Below are 25,109 nucleotides of genomic sequence, written 5' to 3'. Positions count from 1 at the left end.
TAAACAGCTTATTAATTAAATAATCCATGTTTTGCATTGTTTAATGCTCACATTCGTATCCGGGCACTGTGTTGCTGTATTTTCATGAAAAATTTTACAAAGAAAAGATTTACTTTCGGTCGTTTCGGGGTTTTCAGCTTGGATTTTGAGGTAATTTCAAAGAAAGTTAGAAATCTGGAAAATCTGGCTCGAATTTTTTTTAGTAGAGGTCAAATATTGGTCAAATATAGTTGGTTAGAGTCTCCAAGGCATATTCATAAGAAATTTGAGTGATACCAACATAAATGCACCGATTTTCTGTGACTTTTTTGAACAATTTTTTTGCAAATAACCCATAAAATCAAAAAATAATCTTCAAATATCAGACATACCGATTTTTTTATCATTGAGGTCTCGAAAAAATACACCGTGGACTCAGCTTAAGAATTATGGAATCCCCATTTGTTTGCACTAAAACAGTGAATAAAATAGTGACTAGGGTGACAAGGAATAAAAAAAAAATGTTCAAAATCCTATTTTAACAGTCTTGCTTCAATATAAAAAATGTTACTTCTCAGAAAAAATAATAAATTAAGGAATGACAAGTTAAGATCTACTATACAGAATTAGGAGTAGTGACGCCCTAATCGTTCACCACTGTTTTGCACCATCAGTCATCAGCTCAGCGCCTTGCAAAGAGATTAGTTTAGTTTGATAGTCGTGATTGTTGATTCAACAGTGATAAGCTTGTCAGCAGACAAAAGTAAATTATTTGAACAAAAGAATCTTTAATTCCAAATTAAATCCACCATCAAATTTTCAGCAACTCTCGCGAAATGTCCGACGTGGTAGGAATCGGCAAGAAGACGGTCAAAACCGTGGCCAAAACGACGGAGGCTGCCACCGAAGTGGCCGTGGGCAGTACGGCGGCGGTGGCGGGATTTTCAACGAACTGTGCGCGAACGGCCGGCAATGTCACGGCCAAGGGCGCGACGGAAGTGGCCGACCAGGTGATCGCACCCGGTGTGGAAGCCAGCGCGGAAGTGGCCAGCAGTGCGGTGGATAGAACCGTGGATGTTGTGGAGGATTTAATAAAGTTTTGAAAAAAAAAAAATTAATTCGGTTGGAGAAGTTAGGGGCACATTCAGAAATTAAGAACGAAATCAGTTTTTTTTTCAGTTTTTGAAATCATTTAATGATAGGTTTCAACTTTACAGTACATGTACAGTTTTTGTCTTAGTACTTAGCGTGTTTTTTTTTTTCGAAAGAACAGACTAGATTTTTTTCACTTTTCCTTTAATAATAATAATAATAATAATTTAATTTAAATTAAATTTGGTTTAAAATGCAAAGAAAACCTACTAATCCTTACAAGTTAGTTTCTGTTTGTCTCACAAGCTTTCGTGAATAGCCACACACCTACGTTTTGTTTTTTTGTTGGTTTTGTTTTATGTTGTTGCCCTTTAGTACTCTGATTAATCCTACTAAATGTGTTTCTCATATTGTGTTGTGTTTTTTTTTGTTTTATTTAACTAGCGCTTGCATTTCCTTAAGGTTTTTTTTTCTTTTCTTTTCGCGTGTGAATTAATTTAAGTTCTTGCACTTTCCATTGTTTTTTTTGCTTTGTGTGTCTTTTCTTTTAAATGTTTTCTTTGCCTCTTTGCTAAATTAGATTACTTGTTTTTTTGTTTACTTCCTCCTCAGTTGAGGACGTGCTGCTGATAGTTGTGTTCCATGGGTCCCCCGTCGGACGCGAACGACCCATCGTACAGCCCCTCGTCCTCCGAGTCGTCCTTCAGGTGCTCCAGGATAAGGTTATCGTTGCTGTTGCTACTGTTGCTGGCCCCGCCCACCCCGCTCATCATCCCCAGTCCGCTGAGGCCACTTCCCCCACCCCCTCCCCTGTCGTGACTTTCACCTTTATTTTCCCGAGACTTTGCCAAGATTTCGGATGAATGCAAAACACGTCTGTTCACGCTCAAACAAAACACACGACTGATTTATTTTTCGCTCATTCACGCATACAACATCAACTCCTCTCTCGGCTAATCTCTCTCTCATTTCCTACACGTACTCTCTCGTTTTATTCTCTCTCTCTCTCTTCTCTCTGCCGCACTCATTCACTACATCCTCGTCCTTCCCTACTCTTAATTTTTAATTTGCTATTCTATTTTTTTTATAGGAAAGCTTATAATCGGTGGATTTCTCATAAACACATATTCAGCAACCATCCAATGCTCTGCTTGGTGATCTGTGATATCTTGAAACACTACGCATCGCAAAATCCAGCTTCAGCAGATGCTTCTTCAGTCTCCTTGATCCTAACACGTACAGGCCCAAACGTCAGCATGAATACCTGTAATTAAAGAAATAAAAAGAAAACGACAGCTTCTACAGCCCTCGTGTAATTAATTGATAAAATATACCAGAAATTGGAATCTCACTGTAAAAAACATGATAATTTGACATCTGGAAATTCTGCCAATTGTTTTTTTTTTTGCTCGTACAACTGTAAATTCACATCATTAAATGAGTACTTACACTTATTCCACACACGATGAGATAAAATCACCTCGAAAAAAGGATAGCTAGAAGGATAGTGTCAATTACAAAATTTTCTAAATAACTTTCCAATCAATTGATAATATTTATATTCTATTACATCTTCCCTGAGATTCAATCATGAAGTCAAATTAAAGTCCTGTTGGTTACGAACCTATCGTTGCCTAAATAGTCACTTCAGAACGAATGAGAATCTAAAATTCTGTTACAACTTCAAACAATTGATCCTATCCATATTTTATTCATAACCGAGATCAGAAAAAAATATGGTCAAAGTTTTTTTTTTTCTAAATTACCTGTAATCTCAATCGTTGGCTCAAATTTAAGGTCTCAAGGTTTAGAGCCTGTCGTCTCTTAAATATTCACTTCTTAAAGACTGAAATCCAAAAACAATCTATGTTCAAAGTTTTCTTTTTTTTTCGCTTTTGAATTTTAAGATCTAAAGGTTATTCGTCTATCGTCTCTTAAATTTTCACTGAGAGCTTTAAACTCCAACATTCACGCTCTACCCTCTCAGGGGACTCAAGGGCAAAACTCCAAGCATCATGCTCTTCCCTTTCAAATTGACACAAGCTCAAAGTTCCATCACGCTCTTCCCTCTCAAGGGGACTCAACCTAAAAACCTCTAACACGCTTTATCCTCTCGAAGGTATACAAGCTCAAAGTTTCAGTTTCCACCCTCTTAAGGGACTCAAGCTCAAAGTTCCAACAATCACGCTTTCCCTTCTCCGGGGACTTAATTTGTGTTATTACTGTTCACAACGATAAAGCATATTTTTCTGGGTACAATGACCCTTTTTACGACCTTCCATCGGATGAGGAAGTAAAATGTCGGTCCCGGTCTTGGTTTTTTAGGCCGTTAAGTCATTCCAGGTGTAGGAGACGTCTCCATGCCATAAGTACAAACAACACACCAAACCAAGCCTACTCCGGTGGAATCGCTGGCGGCGGTTGGACTCGCAATCCGAAGGTCGTCAGTTCAAACACTGGGGTGGAAGGTTCCTTGGAGTAGAAAGAGGTTTGGGTGCTCTCCCCATTCAAGCCTTCGGACTCCTAGGTTCGAGCAGAAACTTGCAATAGAGACCACAAAAGACCCGGGGGTCGTTAATGTGGATGGTTTGATTTTGATTTTTTTACCCTTTTTACGACCGCAAAAGATTTAAAATTGATTTTTAAATCAATTTTGAAATATTACCTTCGCGGTCCTTCTTGACAGATAAGGTCCTACTTGACAGCTCGTTCCAAGGGGACCATAGTTGATCCAGCGAAAAAATGTTGTCTTGTCAGAAATGGGTTTTAATCGTGCTTTTAACAGTTGTACACAACAATTTATATAGGGCTTTAGAACCGTATTTCGCTCTGCCCTCGCAGGGAACTCAACAATCACGCCTTACCCTCCCAAGGGACTCCAGTTCAATACTCCAACAATCACGCTCTATCCTCTCAAGGGACTCAAGCTCAAAATTCCAACAATCACGATGTACCCTCTCAGGGGACCTCAAGCTCAAAACTCCATCAATCACACTCTACCCTCTAAGGGGGCGCTCCAAAACTCCAACAATCACGCTTTACCCTCGCAGGGGACTCAAGCTCAAAATTCCAACAATCACGCTTTCCCATCTCAGGGGAATCAAGCCCAAAATTCCAACAATCACGCTTTTCCTTATCAGGGGACTCAAGCTCAAAATCCATCAATCATGCTCTACCCTCACATGGGACTCAAGCTCCAAAAATCCATAAATCACGCTCTACCCTCTCAGGGGACTCAAGCTTAAAAATCCATCAAGCACGCTCTACCCTCTCAGGGGACTCAAGCTCAAAAATCCATCAATCACCCTCTACCCTCACGGGGGACTCAAGCTCCAAAACTCCAACAATCACGCTCTACCCTCACAGGGGACTCAAGCTCCAAAACTCCAACAATCACGCTCTACCCTCGCAAGGGACTCAAGCTCCAAAACTGCAACAACTACGCTCTACCCTCGTAAGGGACTCAAACTCAAAAATCCATCAATCATGCTCTACCCTCACAAGGGACTCAAGCTCCAAAACTCCAACAATCACGCTCTACCCACGCAGGGGACTCAAGCTTCAAAACTGCAACAACTACGCTCTACCCTCTCAGGGGACTCAAGCTCAAAATCCATCAAGCACGCTCTACCCTCTCAGGGGACTCAAGTTCAAAAATCTATCAATCACGCTCTACCCTCTCAGGGGACTCAAGCTCAAAAATCCATCAAGCACGCTTTACCCTCTCAGGGAACTCAAGCTCAAATATACTTCTTTCAAGCTCTACCCTCTCATAGGACCCAAGCTCAATGTTCCAACAATCACTACACGCTCTTCCCTCACAGGGGACTCAAGCTCTAAAATTCCAACAATTCGACGGTAACATTTCAAAAGGCATCATGTACATTTTGACACTTTCTGGGTTATTGTATATTCTGAAAGTACTTCTAATAAGCTACCTCTCCACCAAAAATGAGCAAAAGTTACTTCAGTAAAGTCTGTTTAATCATGATTTTAAATAAAGTAACATAAACAAAATCTCTGCCATCAGCAGTCCCTGTTTATATAGCCCTGTCAACCTGCCAAACAAAAGGCTACATAAACCTCGTGACGAAAAAAAAAGCAACATGAAAAAAGCGCCATGTACATTCGGCGAAGAAAAACGAATCATAACAAAGCGCCCCCCTCAGTGACAGCAGGGTTATATCGACGTTGGTGATTTCAAAAGAAGTTATGTTTGTTTTTCTCAAATAAAATTACGGAAATAATGTTTTATTGAATATGGATGATCAAGTATCAACAAAAGCAACGTTTTTCATCGTTTGTTATCATTAGAACATTTTATTTTGCTTTTATATAAAAATGGTAATTGAAAATGGATGCTCAACATTCAAATGCGTTTTTCTCAAAACGCATGGTTTGTACATGATGCTTTTTGAAATGTTGGCATCGAATTAAGCTCTACCCTCGTAGGGGACTCAAGCTCAAAAAATCCATCAATCATGCTCTACCCTCACAGGGGACTCAAGCTCCAAAACTCCAACAATCACGCTCTACCCACGCAGGGGACTCAAGCTTCAAAACTGCAACAACTACGCTCTACCCTCTCAGGGGACTCAAGCTCAAAAATCCATCAAGCACGCTCTACCCTCTCAGGGGACTCAAGCTCAAAAATCCATCAATCACGCTCTACCCACACGGGGGACTCAAGCTCCAAAACTCCAACAATCACGCTCTACCCACGCAGGGGACTCAAGCTTCAAAACTGCAACAACTACGCTCTACCCTCTCAGGGGACTCAAGTTCAAAAATCCATCAATCACGCTCTACCCTCACGGGGGACTAGAGCTCCAAAACTCCAACAATCACGCTCTACCCACGCAGGGGACTCAAGCTTCAAAACTGCAACAACTACGCTCTACCCTCTCAGGGGACACAAGCTCAAAAATCCATCAAGCACGCTTTACCCTCTCAGGGAACTCAAGCTCAAAAATACTTCTTTCAAGCTCTACCCTCTCATAGGACCCAAGCTCAATGTTCCAACAATCACTACACGCTCTTCCCTCACAGGGGACTCAAGCTCTAAAATTCCAACAATTAAGCTCTACCCTCGTAGGGGACTCAAGCTCAAAAAATCCATCAATCATGCTCTACCCTCACAGGGGACTCAAGCTCCAAAACTCCAACAATCACGCTCTACCCTCGCAGGGGACTCAAGCTCAAAAAATCCATCAATCATGCTCTACCCTCACAGGGGACTCAAGCTCCAAAACTCCAACAATCACGCTCTACCCTCGCAGGGGACTCAAGCTTCAAAACTGCAACAACTACGCTCTACCCTCTCAGGGGACTCAAGCTCAAAAATCCATCAATCACGCTCTACCCTCCCGGGGGACTCAAGCTCCAAAACTCCAACAATCATGCTCTACCCTCGCAGGGGACTCAAGCTCGACAATCCATCAATCATGCTCTACCCTCACAGGGGACTCAAGCTCCAAAACTCTAACAATCATGCTCTACCCTCGCAGGGGACTCAAGCTCGACAATCCATCAATCATGCTCTACCCTCACAGGGGACTCAAGCTCCAAAACTCCAACAATCACGCTCTACCCTTGCAGGGGACTCAAGCTCCAAAACTGCAACAATCACGCTCTACCCTCTCAGGGGACTCAAGCTCAAAAATCCATCAATCACGCTCTACCCTCACGGGGGACTCAAGCTCCAAAACTCCAACAATCACGCTCTACCCACGCAGGGGACTCAAGCTTCAAAACTGCAACAACTACGCTCTACCCTCTCAGGGGACTCAAGTTCAAAAATCCATCAATCACGCTCTACCCTCACGGGGGACTAGAGCTCCAAAACTCCAACAATCATGCTCTACCCACGCAGGGGACTCAAGCTTCAAAACTGCAACAACTACGCTCTACCCTCTCAGGGGACTCAAGCTCAAAATCCATCAAGCACGCTCTACCCTCTCAGGGGACTCAAGCTCGACAATCCATCAATCATGCTCTACCCTCACAGGGACTCAAGCTCCAAAACTCCAACAATCATGCTCTACCCTCGCAGGGGACTCAAGCTCGACAATCCATCAATCATGCTCTACCCTCACAGGGGACTCAAGCTCCAAAACTCCAACAATCATGCTCTACCCTCGCAGGGGACTCAAGCTCGACAATCCATCAATCATGCTCTACCCTCACAGGGGACTCAAGCTCCAAAACTCCAACAATCACGCTCTACCCTCGCAGGGGACTCAAGCTTCAAAACTGCAACAACTACGCTCTACCCTCTCAGGGGACTCAAGCTCAAAAATCCATCAATCACGCTCTACCCTCCCAGGGGACTCAAGCTCCAAAACTCCAACAATCATGCTCTACCCTCGCAGGGGACTCAAGCTCGACAATCCATCAATCATGCTCTACCCTCACAGGGGACTCAAGCTCCAAAACTCCAACAATCATGCTCTACCCTCGCAGGGGACTCAAGCTCGACAATCCATCAATCATGCTCTACCCTCACAGGGGACTCAAGCTCCAAAACTCCAACAATCACGCTCTACCCTTGCAGGGGACTCAAGCTCCAAAACTGCAACAATCACGCTCTACCCTCTCAGGGGACTCAAGCTCAAAAATCCATCAATCACGCTCTACCCTCACAGGGGACTCAAGCTCCAAAACTCCAACAATCACGCTCTACCCTCGCAGGGGACTCAAGCTTCAAAACTGCAACAACTACGCTCTACCCTCTCAGGGGACTCAAGCTCAAAAATCCATCAATCACGCTCTACCCTCCCAGGGGACTCAAGCTCCAAAACTCCAACAATCATGCTCTACCCTCGCAGGGGACTCAAGCTCGACAATCCATCAATCATGCTCTACCCTCACAGGGGACTCAAGCTCCAAAACTCCAACAATCATGCTCTACCCTCGCAGGGGACTCAAGCTCAAAAATCCATCAAGCACGCTCTACCCTCTCAGGGGACTCAAACTCAAAAATCCATCAACTCGCTCTACCCTCACGGGGGACTCAAGCTCGACAATCCATCAATCATGCTCTACCCTCACAGGGGACTCAAGCTCCAAAACTCCAACAATCACGCTTCACCCTTTCAAGGCTTTAACAATTAAACAATCACGCTTCAACTGTTAAGCGCCTTTCAAAACGTATTAAGCAAAAGGTCTTCAAAACTACTCTAAATTTTCCAAAGACGATTTTATATTAAGAGTATACAACCAAGTATTATCATAAACCAGTTTGTGCAATTTCTTTCAAAGTTATAAACCTTATACATTTTTTTCTTATTCAAAAACAACTTAAACTTCCAAAGCCAGGACACAGTATATATGTACCATGACATAAAAACATCTCTGAATAGAACGAAATTCTCCTAAAAAATCACACATCCACCTCTTATTATTGATGAAACAACAAAATTCAACGAATAAATTTTCAACTTAACCTTTCCATTCTGTGGTGGTTCTACAAAAACTATAAAATTACGTCTGACATCAGCCCAACATCAGTCCGACAGTATAGCATTCATTATATGGAGATCGTCACACGAGTCGGTCCTACATCGACCAAACATTCTACTGTCTTACCTTAACAGGGAAAATGAAACTAAAAATGATGGCGTCTTGTTTGTTTTTTTCTTCCTTTAACACGATTAGCTGCCGATAAAAACATTTACAAACCTGTTCAGGATCTCTAGCAGCCGGTAACGGCAAAAAGAACTTATTTTTTTTACAACCGACAAGGGACGCTGACGCCATCTTGCCTGTCACTACACAGCAGCCAGGACGCCGACGCCATCACAGTAGCCAAGAACCACAGCAACAGAAACACAAAATCACTCGAAATAAAACGCACTCATGAAACTTTTCCTTTTTTTTGTATAAAATCGCGGCGGGAGCACTGCGCCATTGTCGTGACTTTCACCTTTATTTTCCCGAGACTTTGCCAAGATTTCGGATGAATGCAAAACACGTCTGTTCACGCTCAAACAAAACACACGACTGATTTATTTTTCGCTCATTCACGCATACAACATCAACTCCTCTCTCGGCTAATCTCTCTCTCATTTCCTACACGTACTCTCTCGTTTTATTCTCTCTCTCTCTCTTCTCTCTGCCGCACTCATTCACTACATCCCCCTCCTCCTCCTCCTGCTCCGCCGTTCCGCTTCATGGCGTCGTCCTTCCACTTGTCCATCGAGCGGCGCCGGGCGTTCATGAAAAAGTTGCCGACCGTGGTCGGTTCCAGGCCCAGCTGCCGGGCGATCGTCACCTGCATCTCCTTCGAAGGTCTCTTAGTTTCCTGCGCCAGGAAGGTGAAGGGAAGAGTGAAAGAAATGGGGGGAAATTGGGGTCATTCTCAAATGCGAAAGGTGATGGGCTAATTGGGGCATTTTGATTGAAACTCAATTTTGAGAACCTATAAAATTTTGATTATGTTTTAAAATAATTCAAAAAATACAAAAATTATAGCCTTTCCTAAGTGAGGAAGGCAAAAAACCAGATTAAAACTGTTTTTTTTTTAAACTGAAGTCAAGGTAGGCTTCCCGTTTCTCATTTTCTTTAGAAAAATATTATTAAACCAAATGAGCATGTTTAGAAACAAACATTTTTTGAAGGTTTTTGCAGCGATTTCGACATTTTTTTAAATTCTCCATTTTCTTCTAAAATATTGTGTATATGTTTACTGTAGGTAAACATGATATACAGGCTAGGGATCAAGTCTCATCACTCTACCCTATGTAAAATATATCTGTATTTCCAATAAAATTTAAAAGATTTTTATATTGCAAATGAAGCATTACTTTTGAATGTTCTCAAACCCTAAAAAACTTATTGATTTTGGCTTCTCATTTTTAAACAATCTGAAATCATTAAAATATTTAAACTTTATAATGATTAGAAAAGTTTAGGAACCCTTTCCAGTCCTGGAAGTAATTTATATTTGCTTTACAAAAAAAAACTTTATTTTTAGTTTGCCATTATCTTATTGGAAAATTGCAAAAAATGAAAAATTAAAAAGGGGTAAAAATGTAATCAAATCAAATCAACTGGAAAATTGCAAAAATGAAAAATAAAAAATAAAATAAGGAAGTAGGAAGGAAATAAGAAATAATTTTAAATTTTTGAAATTATTTCTATAAGGTAAATCGAAATATTCGACAGTAGTCAAAAATGCTCAATTGATGAGAAATATGAAAATGGGCGTTAATTAGTATACTAAATAGTTTTCACCCAATTGTACAAGTTTTTTCAATATAAATTCAAATTTTTAGCAATGATTTTATTTGATCCTTGATTTTTCGATGAAATTTGAATGGAGGAAAAAATATTTGAAACAAAATTTTGCTATGGCCCTAAATCAAATTCAAAATTAATTTAAGAACAAAGGTTAGGCAGTTTTAAATATACTTATATTAAAAATGGTTCGCTTTTTATTGACTCGTGTTTAATTAAAGACGTGAGTTAAGTTTTCCAGTTCTGTTTCTTATGTAACAAAAAATCCTTTGTGAAATGTTTTGCATTAGATTCAACTGCATTAAATTTTACCTCAATAAACATTCTCTACGAAAACAGCATGATTCGAAAAAAAAGTTCTCCGATCGAGCTCAAAATTTTCTGGGGGTTCCTTGGCCAAAATAACTAGACCCGTATTTTTTTGTTTGGCCATTAGGGTGACCTACGCCGTGTTAGGGTGGTCCAAAAAATGGCAATTTTCGTCGATTTTTGCAAAAACCACATTTTTAAAAAAATCATATCTCCGCAACATTTCAACCAATTTCAGCTGTCTTATACGCAAATGAAAGGTGATAAGAAAAATAAAAATAGTAAGAAGTTTTTAAAATCCAGCCGAACATATGAAAAGGTCAAATGAAAACTTGAAATGCTCTTTTGAAGGTCTCGGAACCAAAGAGCCTGTGTCTGAAAATATTTTTATCGGACTCCTCGGAAAATTTTACATAACATATCAAAAAATGCTAAAGTTATGTTTTGAATATTCCGAAATATGATTTTTAGAAAATAAATATCAAAATTTTCGTGATTTCAATACGCTACTTTTGGTACTCAAAGATGTATAGGTCATCGCTGAAATTTTAAAGTTATCGCAGTTTTAGTGAAAAAGTAGTTTTTTCCCCGTTTTCGTCATTTTTCCGTTTTTGCGCGCGACACGTCGAACAACCCAGTTTTATTTTCAAAAAATAATATCTCGGAATATTGAAAACGTAACTTTATCATTTTTTGATATGTTATGTAAAATTATCAGAGGAATCCGATAACAATATTTTCAGACATAGGCTCTTTGGTCCCGAGACCTTCAAATGAGCATTTAACGTTTTCATTTGACCTTTTCATAGGTAAGGCTAGTTTTTAAAAACTTCTTACTATTTTTCTTTGAAAGGCCAACTTATCACCTTTCATTTGCGTATAAGACAGCTGAAATTGGTTGAAATGGTGCGGAGATATGATTTTTTGAAAAATGTGGTTTTTGCAAAAATCGACGAAAATTGCCATTTTTTGAATCACCCTAACACGGCGTAGGTCACCCTAATGGCCAAACAAAAAATACGGGTCTAGTTATTTTGGCCAAGGAACACCCAGAAAAATTTGAGCCCGATCGGAGAATTTTTTTTTCGAATCATGCTGTTTTCGTGGGGAATTGCTGAAAATATTTAATTATTGAGTAAAATTTAAGCATAACTATCATGTGAAAAAAAAATATTTTTGATATTTAAAAATATAATTTTGAATTAAAAATATTTAGCAATATTTCTTTTGATACAAAAGTGAAAAAAATCCTGCTGAGCCAAAAATTTTAATCGAATTTTAAAACAAAACAACTCAAAATTTAGGAAATAAATTGACTGTTTCAAATGTTCAATATTTTACAATAGGTCCTACACAGCACGAAAATTTCCGAATGTTACCACAGTAATGATGCAATTCTTTTACACGTGATTAAAGATTGAAAATTAAATAAAATTTGATGTCAATTTGCAACATGTGGTTAATCATTTCCTCACTCGACACGGATTCACAATTTTTTTCTGTGTATGCATCATTCACAGAAAAAAAAGATGGTAATATTCATCAGGAAATGGTGACAGATTTTGTGTCAAAAATGTGTAATATTACATCAAAGAGTGATGAATTTTCATCAGTTTCTGGTAAATATTCATCAGATTCACATTTTTACAATTTTTTTTGGGAATATTACTGAAAAAAGAGGTAATATTCAACGTACCAAATTTTCAACATTCCAAAATTCAACTTTTTTTTGCTGTGTGTTTCAACAACAGTTCCTAAGTAGTTAGGTTAAGCTTAAAAAACGGACGTAGAGAATAATGCTTTCGAGCTCATTTTTCTAAAGGTCCTGTAAGCTACTGTGTTTCATATGTTTGTAGGACCCTTAAAAAAGTCTAAAAAAAGAAGTTCGCCATTACAAAACAAAAAAACATTATGTTTCTATAAGGGGAATCGAACGTAGAACCCTTACTCACAACATATCTCAATAACATTACTGCCTTGGCTATCATATCGGAGATTTGTAAGTATTAAAAAAAACTGCTGTTCCTTTTTCAGACTGTAGTCCCGATTCACCTCAGTTGACGTTTTGTGTTTCATCAAAACTTTAGAAAATTTGCCTTAATTGAAATACTGATCCGAAATTGGGTTGAAAAGTTCATATTTGGCATTCTTGCAATCGTTATTTTACCCAATTTTGTAAATTTTACCGATGTTTTACTTTTGTACGACCTGTAAACTGAAAATAGCGGAAAACTACCGATTTCGGTAAAATTCAAACAAAATTATGAACATAAATCATTGTTCATCTTACAACCGATCTTAATATTTTATATTTTAACATTGACAGAACGACCATTTTGGTCGAAAATGAGTGACAATTTGATGATGACGTTTTGATAAATGCAATAAGCAATACACGATGCTTTAAATCCCGGGTTATCGCAATACACCAATACACCTTGTAGACTAATTTCTCATCAAAATGATCGTGCACACTTGTGACACGTCATAGGGGAAATATACCCTTTTTAATCACACTAAGCCGTTCGACCAATTCTCATCACTTTTGCCGTTTTCCGCTATTAAATCAACATTTTCAGATGTATCAACAATGGAGAGTTGCTTGCTCACTTTTATTTGAGCTATTTATTACTTTAGAACAGTCAAAAATACTTAATAAAAGCTGTAATTCATGATCAAAGTGCTGATAGGCCAATAACAGAAATAGGCTGAGAAAGGGTATGGTTCCCCTATGTATTGTTGAAAAATACGGAAAATTTCTGTCATTTTTCACCCACTACACCACCTGATACACATTTTTTAACAGCAATTCCATATTTTTGTTTACCCGAGCAGACGGAAATAACTTGGGAATAACATTTTCTGATATTTGAAAATACTAGGCCAATAACATTTTATGTTATTCATAACAAGATTTATTATTCTTCGTTATGATTTTTTAGTTATTTTTTTGTTATTGTAATAACAGACTAATAACACTTTTAGTTATTCTTCGAACAAATCTTTGTTATTATTTTTTGTTATTTTAACAACTAATCCGATCATCTCAATAACAGTTGGAGTTATTCCTCGATAACAAAAAATGTTATTCCAAAGTTGTTTTGGCTTTCAACCAATATCAGACCAATAACAAATTTTGTTATGATAACATAAACTGTTATTAAACCCTTGTGCAAAAATGGATTTTTCAAGAAGATTCCATAACACTTTCTGTTATTTTAACAGTATTTGTTATTGAAATGGCATAAATTTTGTTATTACCGTCTGCCCGGGTACATTATTTACTGTATCTTTCAACTAGTGTAACCAAATTAGTTGAAACTTGGAGCGTTTGTTAAGTGATGGTATACGAACCGATTGCTTCAAAAAGTTTGACTCCATCATGCATAGTTATGAAAATATTTACCATCAAACTTAAAAAACCAATTTTCTCAAAAAATACTAAATGGTCATTGTCACAAGATAGTACATAACAGACAAGTTGGTTTACGAATTTGAGCTTAACTGATTTTTCAACTACTGATTTCGGTGATAAAAATTTTTTAGGTATGATACAGCTTGAAATTCGCTTGAGCATGGTTAGTTAGTGTTAATAAAATTAGTTGAAATATTTTTTTTGTTTAAGGAAAATTAGATAATTCTAACAAAACAAAAAAGATTTTTGAAACCACTCCCTGTCAACCCTGGAAGAAGCATACTTTGAATATCGCCTGAAGTGTCCTCCGCTGCAGATCGGTAAACACGAGCCGGGGCTTCTTGGAGTGGCCCATCGTCATGACGTTCGGTTCCGGTTCCTCGTGCTTTTTGGCGTTCACCGCTGTGTTAGTGTTGCGCATTGTATTAGTGAGAGCGGTAGGTTAGAAGAGACAGAAAAAGAAATGGCGTATGCATTTGTTAGTACTGGTTAGCTTTCTTGTTAGCGACGAATGCGTGAAATGAAATATATGATTAGAATTGTTAAGTAACCTGGTTTCGCCGATTGGGTTGCTTGAAACGAGAAGAAAAAGAGAACGATTTGGAGTTAGTTTTGGGGGGTATTTTGGGGAGGGGAGTTTGGACACATCTACTTACACTGCAAACGAAATGAAAAGAAATCACACTTAAACGTAAACGACTACAACAAAGCAACTTAACGACTAAAATAAAACAAAACGAAATAAGGTTCGAACATCTTTAATATCACAGATTGTGCTTAAGGTAACAACAACAAAAAAAGAAACATTGTGCAGGGTAGCTCTACAAATCGTCACAACATCAAGTCCATCAATACCTGCCAGCCGGAGCGCGGACATCCGCTGGTACTCGGGCTCCTGGATCCATTTGTACATGCGCCGGAACGTTTCCCGGCCGGACTTGAGCTTGGACCACGGTTTCGGGTTGCGCAGCAGGTCGGACAGCGTGCCCTGGGAGCGACAGAGGACGCGCTGCGCAAAGATGGCCTGCGGGATGCTGTACCGTTTCAGCTCGGAACTGATCCGATGGGCGAGCTCTTTGGTGTTGATCTCTTCGCCGTCGCCACCGCTCGAGCTTCCGCCGCCGAGCCCATTCATGCAGCCGACTTCACTGAGCGCCGAAGACGAGGAGGACGACTTGTGATGACCTCCGACTCCGAGCGAGACGCCGAGCGAATCTTCCAGCTTTTTCTCCTCGAGCTTGACGTGATCCAGCTCGGACTCTTCGTAAACATCATCTATAACAATTTCTTTACACAGATTAAGGTCGCTTATGTTTGCTTTTGAACTGAAAGACTTGTTGAGAAAAACGGCCGTGCCTTGGTGGTCCTTGACGACGGAATCGACGACGGAGCCGTGGATCACGTCCGAGCCGCTCGGCTGATCCAGATATTGCACTGTGCTGGTGAACTGGTCCACCGGATCGACCACGACGTCGATCTGTTGCTGTTGCTGGTGTTGCTGCTGGTTGTGGTGCTTTTGCTGGTGTTGCTGGTGCTGGTGCCGGTGGTGATGGTCCGATCCGGATTTGGGCGGTGAGGACGCCACCGACGTCAGGAAGCGATCGTCCACCGAGCTGAGATTCGAGGGAATCGGAGAGGCACGCACCAGAATGCAGTCGTTCTTGCCAACGATGCCAACACTGCCGTCCACCACGTCCACGTCCTTGTCCACCGGACCGGGACTATCCCCGTGGTGACCATGATGGCCATGGTGGTGATCACTCGGCGATAGTTCCTGCACCGAGTTGATGTGCACCGGCGAGTGGATCACGCCCAGCTTCTCCAGATTGTAGCACGAGTTGATCTCGATGTTGACCCCCACCGAACTGTTGGTCATGCCCGGGAACGCCTCGCAAATATTGCCCCCGATCGAGTACGCAAACTTGTCCGACATGGTCGAGATCGGCGGAAGCGGCTGCAACGGGGTCAACGTCGCGTACGACGTGTTTCCCCCGCTGATGCTGACCGGCGAGTCCCGATCGTGCATCGGCGACAGCGTCTGGAAGTCCGCGGCGGACATGATCGAGTCCACCGAGCCCGGGTTGCCGGAACCGCTCAGGCACATGGACGTGATCTGCTGCATGCCCTCCTGCGGGTGGATGATCACCGACAGGGCGTCCTGCTTGTGCTGCTGCACCAGAATGACCTCGATCTCACCGAGTGAGGACTGATCCACGCCCACGGCCGACGGACTGTGCAGGTTCGGGTCATGCTTCTGGGTCAGGTGCTTGCTGATCGGCGGTGGCGAGTGCTGCACGGACGAGATGTGCTGCGGGTGCTGGTGCTGCTTTTGCTTGTTGTTGTTATTGTTCTGGGACGACGGGAAGAAGTTCCCGCTGCTGATCACGCACGGACGATCGTTATTGCATTGCTCCATACTGGACTGCGGGTTTTCTTGATACGAGAGAGCGAGGGGCGCGTCGATTTGGTACCCGTTTTCCAAGGTTGTTCTGGATTTTCTCCAGTGGTCAATTTGAAGCCCGCCCTCGACGGTGCTCGATATTAACGGTTTGCCACACAGACACGCGGTATTATGGTTTCATGGTTCTGGAAAAAAGTAGAGAACAAAGTTTTAGTGAGGCTGTTGTAAATATTTTTTTATAATATTTGCTGCTTCCCAAGCAGAAACTGATAATAGATCATCAAGTTAATGTTTTGTTATATATTTCAGTCCAAATATCCGAAGCCTAGATTTTCCGCTCTTTCGATTTTCATTAGTTCATTTATCCGAAGGTTTCTTCGGTTTCTCCGTGTTTTCAAATATTTTTTAATCAAATATTTCAGCGACCCCCTCTTAGTCTTATTGGGATGGTTGATTTCATTACCAAATGCTTGTTTCATTTTCGCCATTTTGGCCGCCATTTTGGATAACAAAGTAAGTAAGATTACTTTAGAGTAATTTTGAGAAAATATTTCAGCTCAAGAAACCAAAATAAAACAAAAAAAAACTCTACATATAATTTTTTTTTGCATTTTTCATAAATATTACATGATTTTCGTATTATAGCAAATCATCGAATTTTGATATGTTTCTAATCTAATCTAATCGAACACAAGCGCAGCCAGTCCGAAGAAAGCATCCGGGAAGAACTTATGGTTAGATTACGCCTCAAGTTCTTTCTTGTCATTATTAATGATTGCAGTACTTTCGAGAACCCCCGAAATGTATTACACTCACTAAAGCGGCCCGGCCTACTGCGTTGCATTAACCGCAAGAGACAGATTCTATGAACGGAACCCACATTTCATGGAATCATCAGGGGAAGAAGAAGAAGTGGGGACATACCGTACCAACCACTTCGAGTTATTTATAGAATATGGTGTGTAGTGTGTGTAGGGGAATCGTTGGGAAAGGGATTGTTGTATTATATAGTAAATGACCTTGTGACATTATTTCACCACTACGGATTAATTCACTCAAGGGGTGTCAACCCCTCGGTGGCCGAGTGGCTAGAGCATCTGATTACCAATCCAAAGGTGTGAGTTCGAATCCCACCTGATTCCATGCGTTTTTTGTTCATATTCAAAGTTCAATTATAGTCGAATAATTTCAAGGAGACCGGTCGGGAATCGAACCTGGAACCTTCCGCTTATGAGGCGGGAGCCGTAGCCATTAAGCCACGGGCCGGTCTATAGTTTTTCAATTTTTCTAGAACAAACATTTTACAACGTTAGTTTTTGCCCTGTAGACCAAGAAGACGGCACTTTTTGGTCTCAATTTTGTCATATTTGGAATCCTCGGACAATTTCACGTAAGTTAGAAGTATTGGAGTTGTAAATTTGATTTAAAAAATAATTTAATAAAACATTTTTGAAAAAAGAAATAGATCTTGTTTACCCTATGATCAATACGTCAAAAGCTGTATCAAGTGGGCGAAATCTGTTTTACCCCTAACCCAACAAATTGTTAAAAAATATTTTAATTCATTATAAATGGCAATTTTTCCAATCAAAATTACAACTCCAATACTTTTACTTACGTGAAATTGTCCGAGGATTCCGAATATGACAAAATTGAGACCAAAAAGGGCCGCTATGGCGGCCTACAGGGCAGAAACTAACGTTGTAAAATGTTTGTTCTAGAAAAAATGAAAAACTATGAGAAAAACTACGATTGGCCAAAAAATTAATACTGTAGGCTTATAGTGCATGAAATTACCTATCTTTTGACCTATGGGAGTATGGGTGTTGGAGACTGTTGCAAAAAGATATGAAGGTTTTAAAAAAATCTATTTTTGACAGTAATTTGCAAAAGCTATGAGAAAAAGTCAAACCAATCCTGGATGTCTATGGCACATTTGAAAGGGCTTCAAAAGACCTTTCGAAGGCATCCAAGAGAGTTGGAATTAATAAAGTTTTACGCAAATGCGAGCAATTTTAGGATTTTTTTTGGTTTTTTCGACCTCAAACTTCAAAGCCCGTTTTACCCCACTTCCTTTTGTCGTAGAGGGCTTATATTTGGCATGAGTTCATCTCATGTATAGACAAACAAACGCTGAAATTTTCATCCAAATCGGAGCACCTCGATACGACCTGTTACACATTGGTGAAAAACTCGCTCTTAATATTTAGATTAAGCTTAGGTTATTCTCGGCCAACTCACACGAAATCGGAAAAATAGCCCGTAGCCTCTTCGATTTTCGTGAAACTCTGTCCAAACAGGTAGGGGAGAGTGGGGAGACTTGATCCCCTTTTTTTGTATCGCACATAACTCTGTCAATTTCTCACAAAACTATAAACTTTGGGCATGAATTGAAAGCTCAAACATTCAACTATGTTTGGATGATAAGGGTATTTCATCAGATAAACTCTTCGAATCATGCCAAGCGTTTAAAAAAAATATTTTAAACCGGCATTTTCAAAATGTTGGGGGTAATTTGATCCCCCTTTCAACATTTTGAAGAAATCTTAAGCAAAATGTTTCTTATTCATCCAAACTTTTAATTTTCTATAAGTTACAGCAATTTCACATTAAACCTGTACGTTTGTGTTCAAAATATAACAAGTGTAGCATGCAAAATATTTAAAAGCTTAAAATTTTCCTTTTTAGACCAAAATGGAGCATGTTTACAAAAGCTGGTAATTTTTGTTTACAAAACTTTTGAAAAATGGTTCAAACTGCAGTAAGTTATGTACAACTATACTAAAGGAAACTATGTATGAAAACCCAGCCCAATTATTTAATCTTGAGGCTGATTCCAGTGACTGTAAAAATGCAGGGATCAAGTCTCCCTAAACGCACTTTTTTAAACAATTGATTGTAAAAATAGTATGAAGATAAATTTAACGTCAAATGCGTTAGGGTTTTGAACTTGATATGTTTATCAAACAATTCATGCATAAAAAATATTTTTTTGAATATTTTTTGAGTGTTTTCTATACTTATCAAAACAAAGAAAAAAGATCTCTTTGATGTTTTTTACAGCACTTTTTAGAAAAATGTGTGTAACTCAATCGAAACATTTTTTATTTTTTTTCTTTGTTTTCTACAATGAGTTTTAGTCAATTTCGCACAACTTTCTAGAACAAAGCTAATTGTTTTACCCACATGCTGACGAGATACAGGCTTGGGATCAAGTGTCCCCGGGGATCAAGTCTCCCCACTCTCCCCTAACTTAACCTTTCATTTGCGAACTTGCGAAAAAAGACGTGTTTTTTATTCATTTAGCTCGAAATGATGATTGGCAATTGTTTGTTTTAGAAAAAACATTAAAATCTCGATTCAGAATGCATCACTCGAAAAATTAGTTTCTTTATATTGTTTGTAGAAGCATTTTAGATATCGTAATTTATTTTTCATTTCAAATTACTACTGGACCTTGAATTCAGAATCATCAATGACAGTCATAGCTCCACAAGCGAATAGCACCATCTACGACCTTAAATGGCGTACTAAAAATTCCAAAAATCCAATTTTTCACAAAAAAAAATACAAAAGTAGTTTAAAAACCTCTGCCATTTTTCTTTACTCAACTTTGAAAAAACTTGAGTCACGTATGTCGAAGAAAAATATAATGTACTTTGATAGGATCTGCAGTCCGGGCAGACGGTAATAACAAAATTCATGCCATTTCAATAACAAATACTGTTACAATAACAGAAAGTGTTATGGAATCTTGTTGAAAAATCAATTTTTGCATAAGGGTTTAATAACAGTTTATGTTATCATAACAAAATTTGTTATTGGTCTGATATTGGTTGGAAGCCAAAACAACTTTGGAATAACATTTTTAGTTATGGAAGAATACCTCGAACTGTTATTGAGATGATCGAATTAGTTGTTAAAAAAACAAAAAAAAATAACGAAGATTTGTTCGAAGAATAACTAAAAGTGTTTTAAGTCTGTTTTTACAATAACAATCAAAATAACAAAAAATCATAGCGACGAATAACAAATCTTGTTATAATTAACATAAAATGTTATTGGCCTAGTATTTTTTATTAACAAAAAATGTTATTCCCAAGTTATTTCCGTCTGCTCGGGGTATCTCAGAAGGGATTTTTTAATTTAGAGCAAAATTTATCATTTAAAATTTTGTGTATTTTGTATCTTGGTGTAAAAATGTTGTACAAAGTTGTAGAGTTGTAGTTTTGAAAGCTATTTTTTTCTAAATTCCTAAGTCTAAAGAAACATTTTAAATCGATAATTGAACATAATGATTAGCTTTATCCTTCATGTGGAAGCTATTCCTGAGATCTTTCTCTCGATGTATGGATCGACAATACATTTAAACATTTTACGTGATCATTTTCAGAAAAGTTTTTTCTTACATAGAAGAAAAATGATGGTAATATTCATCAGCAATTGGTGAATTTTCAGCAGTTTCTGATGAATTTTCATCAGGTTCACATTTTTACACATTACTTCAGTAATGTTACTCAAAAATAGAGGCAATATTCAACCAAACATATTTTCAACATTCCAAAATCAACTTTTTTTTTGCTGTTAACAGATGTATACAAACTTGTTTTCTCTCCAGTATTAAATATTTTCAACATATTAATAACTACAAATGCTGACAGCAAGCTCAACTATGGTTTTGTAAGTGGCCCAAACATTTTTTTTGTGAAATTCTCAGTTAAATTGAAAGGTGTTTCATGATTATGGGAGGAACAATAACATCCCACAAAGTTTGGTCCTAAAATTAAACTTCACAACGATCACAACGTTCACAACGAATAAGTGTATTTTTCTGAGTACCATGACCCTTTGTACAACCATAAGAGTTAAAATGGATTTTAAATCAATTTTGAAAAGTTAACTTCGCTGCCCTTCTCGACAGAAAATATTTTACTTGACAGATCGTCCCATCGTAAAATATTGTCATGTAGAAAAAATCTGTTAAATCAAGTGATCAAAAATAGGTTTGAAACGTGTTTTTTACAGGCCCGTCATATCGGTCATCCAAATTCAAATAAATATGCCTTTGACATCAAACTTTCAAATCGTCACCATTTTAGGTTTTAAATTCAGGGTTGAGGGACCAAAATTATCCCTTAGGACAAAGCTTTACGATTTTCTGTGAGTTGGCAGAGAATTACCCTTAGCAAACTGAGACTAAGACTTGTCTTATTTTAAACAATTCTACAATAAACTGAAATTATCAACAACTTATTATCGCAGTGTCCCGCCCGTGTGGATCAATCGGACCGCGCACTGGACTCATAATCCAGAGGTTGCTGGTTCGAATCCCGCGGCGGGCGCTCTAAAAATTCTTTGTGTAAATATGGGTATCCGGCGCCGTCGCTCCGTGCCGTACTCAAACACTTAGGAGCCCAGGGCGGCGAAGTCCTTGTAGATGAAAAGGAAGACACTAGTAGTTGGTACTAGCAATGGTGGCCGACAGCTATAAAGTCAACTTCGTTTATTATCGCAGTTTCTGAAACTCCACTTCAGAAGCCGCCTTTTTAAACAAACAACCGTTCTAAACTAGCAATTATTGCATTAATCGTCAAGTTTTCGATTGAATTGGTCTAAAGTAACGCAATTCCACGTTATCAGCTTTCCGGTTTCCACACGATTCCCACGGCTTAGTAGGCTCATTTCGGTGGCGGATTACACGGCCACCTTTCAACAACCGTCCCATACGCCACACAACTCCACCAATTACCCGCATTCTACTTAAGCCCTATTTCCCCTCACCCCCTCACTATAACTCTTAACAAACACACACACACGCAGTAGGCCCCCGTTGCTCAATGGAGACGCATGGCTTCTAATCTCCCCGCACTTATTCGCCTACTATTCTCCACACACCAACACCACCAACACGGAACGTGGAAAACTCACACCGGAAGAGTCCCCTTCATCAAACACGCGCGAGAAGGTGGGGGGGCACTTCACCCCCTCACTCACACACACTTCCTCGTAATAAATGGCGTCAGCTCCTAGAAGTTCAGACGACCCCTACTTCTGCTACGGGCTAATGGTTCCCGAAGGAAGGAAGTTTTATTCTGGAGTTCGACATCCTGGAGAGGAGGGAACACACGCACACAGTCGTGCGGAAACATGACTTCATTCTGGCACGATTCTTTTTTTTTCGGAAACTAATTGCCTTCGTAACCCTTTTTAAGTAGATTTCCCGGAAGCTTACTCCTTGAAGTTGCGTTGATTTGGCGATGGATTCCCCACTTTAAGTGTCATTTTCCGGCTTGAATGCTAGTTTTTCGTGGGTTGATCACAAATTGCGCACTTGGCTGTGTTGTTTTTTCCTCCAAAAACCTTCAACAAACTTGTTTTGACCACCATTTTTCACCTCACAACCCGCGCGCACACACGTTTGTAGCAATGAACTTTTCCTCAGGTGCATTGAATTGTTGATGATCCCTTCTTCCCTTCTGCTGGTGTAGATTTACATAATTTCCTGTATGTGGATGGCCCCCTTCACGGGCGACACGGCACCAATACACTCGCCCGCTGGTGTGCTACACTGCTGCCAAAACATACACATACACCTGCAATCGTAGTAGTCGTCGTCGTCGTCTTCGAAACGGAGAAAAGATATCCTTTTACGAAGATCCTGAAGTCATCAAAGTAGCCGCAACTCCTTGCGCGATCACTTGCGACAATCTTCCAAACGTCAAAAAATGGCACATCGGTCCTTTTGCACACCGCAAAAGCAGGCCGTGGAAAACGAATTTCCACCACCAGTAGTGTGCGCGTGTGTGTGTCTGTGTGTGCGCAGCACACAGGAAGAGACGGAGTAGGCGACGAAAAACTTTGCAAAACTCCAAAAAAACCCACAAAATCCACCGATCCGCCAACCTGCACTGCCTACCTGGGTGCGCGGCCCCTCGGGGGACCTCCTGGCGGCGAATTCGACACGTTTTCCGACCGTTTTTCACCACTCCGGACGTCGACGTTGATCGGTGGAAAATCTGCTGCAATAACAGTCGTCCACCATGATATGGTTCCGTCACGCACGCACGCACGCACACAGTTGTCAGAGTCGTCAGTGTTGGCGATAGGACACTCTGCCGTAGACTGAACAAGTAAGAAGGAAATTCGAGTCGGAACAGGAGTTAAAAGGAGTGAAGAGAGTAGTGTTATGAGGGTGTCCTTTTTTGGCACCCTTGCCCGAGCGCTGCAAGAGTATGAGAAAATGGAGTCGCTCGGTAGGTGTGTGAGTGTGGAAAGTCGTAGCAGGTTAGACGCAGGGTTGAAAGTCCTGAATGGGCAAGGAGTCGTGGTGGAAATGCGCAGGGTTGTTGGTTGGATGGTATGAAATTTTGAGGGTTAGTGACAGTTGACGCAGGGGTGGAATTAGATAATAGAAAATTCATGATAATCATTAAATTTAAAGATTAAAAAAAATTAAGAACTTTTTTTTCGATATCTCGTGACGGAGGGACAGTACGACCCCTTCAATTTTTGAACATCCGATAAAACACGTGTTTTTCATTAATTTGCAGCCTAAAATGGTTCCGATAAAAAATTCTAGTAATATTACATCTAGGACCCTTCCTATGTCATCTTTCATGTCAGAAAAAATGTGTAATTTTACCACTGAAAATGTGTAATTTTACCACTTTACTGGTGTAATGTCACTTTTTCAGTTTTAATTGAGGTAAAATTACATCATAATAGAGGATATATTCAACCTACCAAAATCACACCTTCCAAATTTACAAACAATTTTACTGTGTGGGGGTTTGGAAATTTTGGGGCATGTCAATTTATGGGAAATTTAATGTATATTTCGAATGTGCAAAAACTTTAGAAGGGTCATTTTGCCATTAAGATTAAAATTTTTATTATGAAATTTCGTGTTCATGAAAAAAAATAGGTAAATGCTCATTTTTTTCACAAAACTACCTATTTTTGAAAAAGTACTCAAAATTTCAGTTTTTTACAGCATGGGTATCAAAATATTGGGTTTTTTCATACATTTCGAAAATTATGACACAATTTTTTGAAAATACTCAAATTTTTCACAAAACTGCATATTTTTGGAAAAAAAAACTCCAAATTTCAGTTTTACAATATGGGTACAAATCTAGAGTTTTTTTTTTTATTACGTCCTATATACATACGAAAGACAACAGTTTATTGGTCCTTTTCAAAAAAAAAACTCTGGAAATGATCAGAATTTTCCAAACATTACGAATATATGAAAACAATTTTTTGAAAACTTCCATAAAACTACGTAGATTTGAAATAAAAACTTAAAATTTTAGTTTATTTTACAATGTAGGTATCAAATGATCGGGATTTTATCGTATATTTCGAAAAAAGGTAAAACAAATTTATGAACATACTTTTAAAAAATCACAAAACTACGTATTTTTGAAAAACATACTGAAAATTTCAGTTTTGAGCTGAACTGAGTGAAATTTTTTGAAAATTGTATGAAAATACTCAAATTTTTCACAAAACTATGTATTTGTGAAAAAAATACTCAAAATTTCAGTTTTTCACAGTATGGGTATCAAAATATTGGGTTTTTCCAAACATTTCGAAACTTATGACAATTTTTTTTGAAAATACTAAAAAATTTCACAAAACTACATATTTTCGAAAAAAAAACTCAAAATTTCA

General features: G+C 39.2%; 1 protein-coding gene across 4 annotated transcripts; it reads right to left on the bottom strand.

The window, feature by feature from the left end:
• Positions 1–1,656: 1,656 nt before the first annotated feature.
• LOC120413293 (one cut domain family member 2) lies at positions 1,657–23,528 on the bottom strand. Of its 4 annotated transcripts, none has more exons than XM_039574048.2 (5): positions 23,350–23,528; positions 14,888–16,618; positions 14,584–14,604; positions 14,316–14,434; positions 1,657–9,373 (listed from the first exon to the last, which is right to left on the bottom strand). In XM_039574048.2, the coding sequence occupies exons 2-5, from the start codon at positions 16,446–16,448 to the stop codon at positions 9,194–9,196; spliced, it is 1,881 nt and encodes a 626-aa protein (XP_039429982.1). In that variant the 5' UTR covers positions 16,449–16,618; positions 23,350–23,528; the 3' UTR covers positions 1,657–9,193. The 4 variants fall into 4 exon arrangements, with proteins under 4 accessions (XP_039429982.1, XP_039429983.1, XP_039429984.1 ...); XM_039574049.2 differs by lacking the exon at positions 23,350–23,528 and adding an exon at positions 22,666–22,948; XM_039574050.2 differs by lacking the exon at positions 14,316–14,434 and having other exon boundaries at positions 9,231–9,373.
• Positions 23,529–25,109: the final 1,581 nt, after the last annotated feature.

Source organism: Culex pipiens, chromosome 1, assembly GCF_016801865.2.
Source record: "Culex pipiens pallens isolate TS chromosome 1, TS_CPP_V2, whole genome shotgun sequence".
Classification (NCBI taxonomy): Eukaryota; Metazoa; Arthropoda; class Insecta; order Diptera; family Culicidae; genus Culex; species Culex pipiens.
This window is presented reverse-complemented; position numbering and strand designations above follow the sequence as displayed.

What these genes read in the sequence shown, in the direction of transcription:
- LOC120413293 (XM_039574048.2), bottom strand. Translation starts at nt 16,448, where the DNA reads ATGGAGCAATGCAATAACGATCGTCCGTGCGTGATCAGCAGCGGGAAC. An exon ending in GTCCGCGCTCCGGCTGGCAG is followed by an intron (nt 14,605 to 14,887) that starts GTATTGATGGAC and finishes TCTCGTTTCAAG; the next exon opens with CAACCCAATCGGCGAAACCA. An exon ending in AACCCAATCGGCGAAACCAG is followed by an intron (nt 14,435 to 14,583) that starts GTTACTTAACAA and finishes ACACTAACACAG; the next exon opens with CGGTGAACGCCAAAAAGCAC.